Raw genomic sequence first — 6,000 nt, 5'->3', positions numbered from 1 at the left:
TTCTTCAGTCAGTCTAGAGTCCTCACACTTCTGGATTATCAGTAGGTAAAGATTGGCTTGTGTGGTGGGAGTCAGAATCTCACACTAGGCCAACATGTGACATTGGCTGCACTATTATTTGATTAACTCAGTTCTTCTCCATCACTCATGCAAAGATTTCCAGTCCCTTAAGCTTGATGATTGGACCAGAACAAGAAATCCCAACTGAGAGGAGAAAAAGCTTCCTGACAACAGTAGCGTTACCACTCTCTGGCAAAGGAACTGTGTATTCCTTTTGATTAAAGTATGTAACCATAAACCTTGAGCAAACGGATACATGAGTGAGAGGATTAAATATGTATGCATATCTGTTCTCTGCGAGAAACTCCCGTACATACTTGCAGAATATTTCTGTTTCATCTGTTTGGCAAATTTGTGAGACTTTTCTGATGGGTTGTATTAGCTTTAATTTCAGCTTACTTGTTCATTTTCCTTCATCTCAATTCTTTTTGGAAGAGATCTGAGATGATGAACAAGAAAAGGCACATATCGATTTCACACACATACATGTACAAAATGTAAGTAACAAAATAAAGTTTAAAAGGTGAAAAGGAAAAAGACAACTACAGCTGGCTTCACTTAACATAGTTAAAGTTTTTCATAAGCTGGAAATTTTAAAAATGTGAAACAATATGCCTTTAAATAGTTTATTGACATTATTAACATATTAGTGAATCATGAAATTTGGAGACAGGAAAAGTAAATGAGATATAATTCATGACTTCTAACTTATTGTAGGCATTAGAATGATATAATGTTACATTCATTTTCTTTAAAGTTATGCCATTGTTCTGTGTGGCTGAGTAACTTCTACCTCATTTTCATACAACACAACTTGACATTAAATGATATAGAGCTAAGATAAAAGAAATTTTTATTTAGCATGCTCTCTTATCATTTACTTACTGTATTTTCACTAGTGACATCAACAGGATCTAAACTAGATTTATAAGATAGTAATTATTCAAATTTGCCCATAAAGTAACCTTTTTTCAGCCCAAACTTAAACATTTCATGTCAATATTTAAGGGTCTTTAACAAGTCAAGAACCAAAATATTTCTTGTAGTAAACAATTTTATTTATGGTGGAATTTCCAAAATTTTTCATATCTTGAAATTATCCACAAAGTACTCTTTAGTGCTTACACTTAAAAGATACAGTTTTTAAACGATCAGAATATATACCATTGGGCAGTATTGCTATATTTTTTATTTAATACAATATAACCAAAAATTAAGGAGAAAGGCAAAAGTTAAATATATTTAAATTTCTTGTAATGGACTGCCAGCTGTTCTAATATTGAAGAAAAAATAAGATATAAACACCAAAGATATTTTGATTAGCAATATTTATAATATATATTTATATAAATTATGCATTGCAACAACCTACCTTAAAGAATTGCCTCCTATCAGAAATAATATTATTGGAACTATGCATCTAAAGCGAAGAAGCATTACTTGCAATAGTGACTTTTTAGTTAAATATTATTTTCTAATAAAGAGGGAGGTCAGCTAATATTCACAAATTTACAACTGAAAAGCAATCTTTATATATACAGGCTTTCTTGATATTAGAATTTCATCCTGTGCAATAGGCCTTCTGGTTGAACTGAACGGACCTACACTAGACATGTAGTTCATAGCACATGATAGATGAGCCTGGAACTAGAGGCCCCTGGAGTTGCAGGTTGTGAATCGGAGCTGGCCACTGGAGAGTGAGAAGCCGGGTCCTGGAGAGTCAAACCATGCTGCTCTGGGGAGGTGATCCGATCCACTATGCTGGATAAGCAGTCCAAGCTGGATAAGGAGCCTTTATCTGTGGCATAGACTAAGGATACAAGGAGGGAAACATTTCAAAAAGAAAGAAATCACCTGGGAGAGACAGACTTGCTTATGTTTAACTGTGGGTGAGTGCTTTTGACATCAGGGGTCAGGTGATCACAGACGGCCTGATGCAGAAATCTGCCGCAAGTATCTATTAATTCCTTGGGAAATCTGGAGTGAGAAAACCCCTGGGAAACTTTAAAGCAAAAGTGTATGTGTGTGTGTGTCTGGGAGGGAGGGAGGGAGGGAGGGAGGGAGGGAGAGAGAGAGAGAGAGAGAGAGAGAGAGTGTGTGTGTGTCAGAGAGAGAGAGAGAGTGTGTGTGTGTGTGTGTCTGAGACAGAGAGTGTGTGTGTGTGTGTGTGTGTGTGTGTCGGGGGGATCTAGAGCAGAATCTGTATGCTTGTTTCACTCTGCCAGAGCCTTCGCTGTGATCACATTATTTCATTCCCATCCCTGACATCACCTGGAAGAACAGACTGCTTTGAAAGGCGGAAGTGTGATACAGAACTAGTGTCCACCTCTCTGAAATGACCAGTTCTTACCATTGGACATATCAGGACAGTAGACGCTGTCAAAACTGCTGTTCTTTCTGGACCAGACAGGACTGTTGCATTCAGGCTGTAACATAAACACACGCAAAAATGGACTTTGCTTTCACGTCTTGGCAAAAAAAAAATGCTCTGAGCTGGGGTTGAGGCAGTGTTTTGCCCACTTGCTTTGCAGACTGACTGCCCCACGTCACCTTCCTTTCCTTGATTTAGGAAGGCATAGCCCTCCCCAGGTTGTCAGGGCAGTAAGGTCCGTCTCTGTGCTTGATGAAGAGGAGAGCTGTAGCAAGGAGAGGATGGGAGGTGGAATTTAGCAGCAATGTGCATTGGGTTAACCATGAAAAATGGATTGGAGCAGAAGGAAGCCACACTAATTCAGGGAGAAAACACTTTCCCAGGGCAAGAATGGATTAAAATCTGGCAGTGCTGGAGCAAACGTTGTCTGAAAAGAATGCATCATTATCTCCTGCCAGGCCTCAGCCAAGCCAGGGACTGGGCTCATGCTAGCCCATCGTTCCATTTCCTCATGAAATTGGTGGTAAGCATGTGACAGGGTCCTCTGGTTTGGGAAATAAACTGAGTAATGGAGAGACTATACGATTGAACATTCACAGCATCACCGCCACCCCCATCTCACATGCCAGCTCTACCCTGTGTATCTCTAGACGTTGGCAGGGAATCAAACTGAAATCTTGTTCAACAGCGCGGGTTCCTTTCTAAATGTGCGGACTTCCTTCTCTTAAGTCATTCAGCAAACCCCTGGACCCAGCCCCACATGTTACTACAGCTAGTAAAATGAGATGTTTGGATTTTGGGCAGATTGGCACCGGAGAGGCCAGACACACAAGAGCTGTGGCTTACCATGCCGTCAGAACAGTTGGACGTGGGGCTGGTGGGCTCGGAACAGCTCTGCCCTGGAAGGCTGTAGTAGTTCTCCACCTGCTCTCTCAGCAGCTCTTGCAGGCTCTCGATGTAGCGAATGGCATTCCTGAGGATCTCCACCTTGGGCAGCCTCTGGTTGGGGTTGGTGGTTGTGCATCTCTTGAGTGTCTCAAAAGCCTGGTTGACCTTCTTGAGGCGTCTGCGCTCGCGCATGGTGGCCGCCTTCCGTCGATCCATGGTGGTGGACTTCCTCTTGCATGCTTTGCAGGCCCACATGAGGCAGTGGCCAGCCTGGTGGTGGCCCGTGGGCGCCCGCACGTGCTCATCCTCGTCTGAGCCTTGCAGCTCTGCTTTGTGTACCCCGAAAGCAGCCATTCTCGGCTCCAACTCATCCCCAAATTCACCCTCGGGGGATGGGATGTAGGAGGCTTCGTAGAAGTATTCAGAAGGTGAGAACTGACAGCCTTCCATCAGGTCCATCCTGCAGAAGGGCAGGCGGGGCAACTGAGTGGCAGCGAGGCGAAAGGGAGAAAACTGGAGGCTGGAGTTGCAGCGGGGCCGGCAAATCCCAGGCGGAGCCCGGGCTGGGCTTCTCCGGTAATTAGCAAGGGCAGACGCCTGCTGGCCAGGGTCGGAGGGTTGAGATTGGGACTCTTTATATATCCTGGAAGTGGGGGAGGGAGGCCGGCCCCCTTGGCCTGGCATCATTAGCATATCCCACCGTAACCCTCGCGGGGGCTGTCTGGCAAATCTCCGCCTTTCCCCTAGAGACAATTTGCTGTTTAGTGCCCATTTTGAGGGCTAATGGTTTTCCTGCATTTGTGCTAGGCATGGGGCACGACTACTTAATCTGCTCTCTCTCTCTGCATCTCTCTAGATAACCTAAATTGGGGTTGCTTAAGCTATATATATCTAGAAAAAAAAACCCAACAGAGCAAATTCAACTTTTCACTATTGCTCATGCACTTCTAAAATAATAATTTACTTAAAAGTGAACCCCAGCATGATATTTTCAGCTGACACCAAGAGTCACTCTTCCCAATTGTGGATGGGATTCATCTGATTTCTCTTTTTGCAGAAACTTTCATTTCCTCAGGTGTGTGTGTGTGTGTGTGTGTTTTCTTTTTGGCAAGTCAATGAACTGAATCAAGGTTGCTAAAACTTGGAGAAACATTCTCTGTCATGCAGTAAATCCAGGGTTTATTATTTTAAGTGGATTTTGTAGAGATTGGGTTGACTACTGTCCTGATCCGATGGTCAGCCTCACGGTTTTGCAGGCAGATGGGACGGGCCCCTTCCTGGAGACAGCTGGCTCTCAGTTCTTCTTGCACATCTGTCTGTTAAATCCACAAAGAGGTGGCACAGAAGGGCTAGGTGCCTAGGAACATTCCCCCGTGCCGCCTTCCTCTCCCACCCCTGCATACACTTCCCCTCCCCTGGACTCTGAGCAGGCCCCAGAGCCACCCATACCCGGAAGATGTTTCGTGGAAGCTGTTGGGACAACACAACTCCCTGTCCAGGGCGAGTCTCCTTTCTTCCTCCCTCTCTGCTCTGCCCTGTTATTTCCACAGACTAAACAGCCAGGCTGGGCTCTGGGGTCGCTAATTTTCTGCTTTCAGGCAAATGAACACCGTTACAGATGCGTCCCAGCTGCTGGCGGTTGATCTTGGGCTCCTGCAAAATCTCCAGCTCCTTAAAGCCCAGTCACTACCTCCAAGCTCTGAGTTGACAAAAGCCTCAGGCAAAGCAATCGCAGCAGGGTCTTTGAAACTTTGGTTGGTAGAACGGCAAAGCTTCCATTGAGATGACAATGAATCCATTAATCAACTTTCACCAATCCTCCTCCACTTTCAGATCCCTCTGAAGTAGGGAGGTAGTGATCACCTCCAGGAAGCTCTACACAACTGGAGTCATCTGGGGTCTTTCCCACCCCCCAAGATTTGTGCCCCGAGGAAGGAAGAGGGAAGGCTTTCACCTGGACCCAGCCCAGTGAGTGTTGCGGCTCCGAAGTTCCTTGGATGGGAGGGAACTTGCCCTTGTGTTCACTTTTGCAAAAATGATTTCCTTATAGCATTCCTGGTTGGTGGATCTGTCTACTACAGGGGAGAGAGGAAACACATTTCTGCCATTCCTGTCCGCCCCCCACCCCCAAGTGAGACCTTTATCTGGAAGGCTCCAAAAACCAGCACTGGAAGAGTGACAGCATCAGTGTCATTTAAGTGTGCTAGCCAATGCCCATTTTTAGCTCTCTTCCAAGTCAAAGATCGCTCAACAACCAGGCTCCTTGCAGTATTCTGGCGGCCACTAGGAAATCTCACTACCTTACTTAGGGCTATTTCCAAACTTGATTTGATGGAAATGAGTAAGTACGCAGGGCTGCACAAAAGGTCCTCCAAGTGCCGGGTTCCTCCCTCTGTGCCCTGAAAGCGCCTGAAAGCAGAGCTCTCTGAAATGCAACAGGGTATGGTTATCCCCAACCAGGGACCCTCAGCCATGCCCCCTGGCTCTGGTCAGCAACTGTCGACCATTGGTTTTTGGGTGGGAGAGTGGAAACACTAAACACACTTGGCCCAACTAAAACAGTTTTGGAGCTTGCATACATGCCAACTCGGTTCTTGAAGGTTTGACAGCAAGAGAATACTTTTCTTCCTACCTTGTTGCTCAGTTTATGTAACAGGTTTTGTACTGGTTCCCCTCAGAGT

The 6,000-nt window shown here is 45.1% G+C and overlaps 1 protein-coding gene across 1 annotated transcript; it reads right to left on the bottom strand.

The window, feature by feature from the left end:
- Positions 1-1,625: 1,625 nt before the first annotated feature.
- Positions 1,626-3,898, bottom strand: MYF5 (myogenic factor 5). The gene is made up of 3 exons (XM_004583063.2): positions 3,278-3,898; positions 2,411-2,486; positions 1,626-1,870 (listed from the first exon to the last, which is right to left on the bottom strand). Exons 1-3 carry the CDS (start codon positions 3,776-3,778, stop codon positions 1,680-1,682), a joined length of 768 nt encoding a protein of 255 aa, XP_004583120.2. The 5' UTR covers positions 3,779-3,898; the 3' UTR covers positions 1,626-1,679.
- Between the last annotated feature and the right edge of the window lie 2,102 nt (positions 3,899-6,000).

The sequence above is a fragment of the Ochotona princeps genome, chromosome 15 (assembly GCF_030435755.1).
Source record: "Ochotona princeps isolate mOchPri1 chromosome 15, mOchPri1.hap1, whole genome shotgun sequence".
Taxonomy (NCBI): domain Eukaryota; kingdom Metazoa; phylum Chordata; class Mammalia; order Lagomorpha; family Ochotonidae; genus Ochotona; species Ochotona princeps.
The sequence above is the reverse complement of the archived record's forward strand: the minus strand, read 5'-3'. Positions and strand labels throughout refer to the sequence as shown.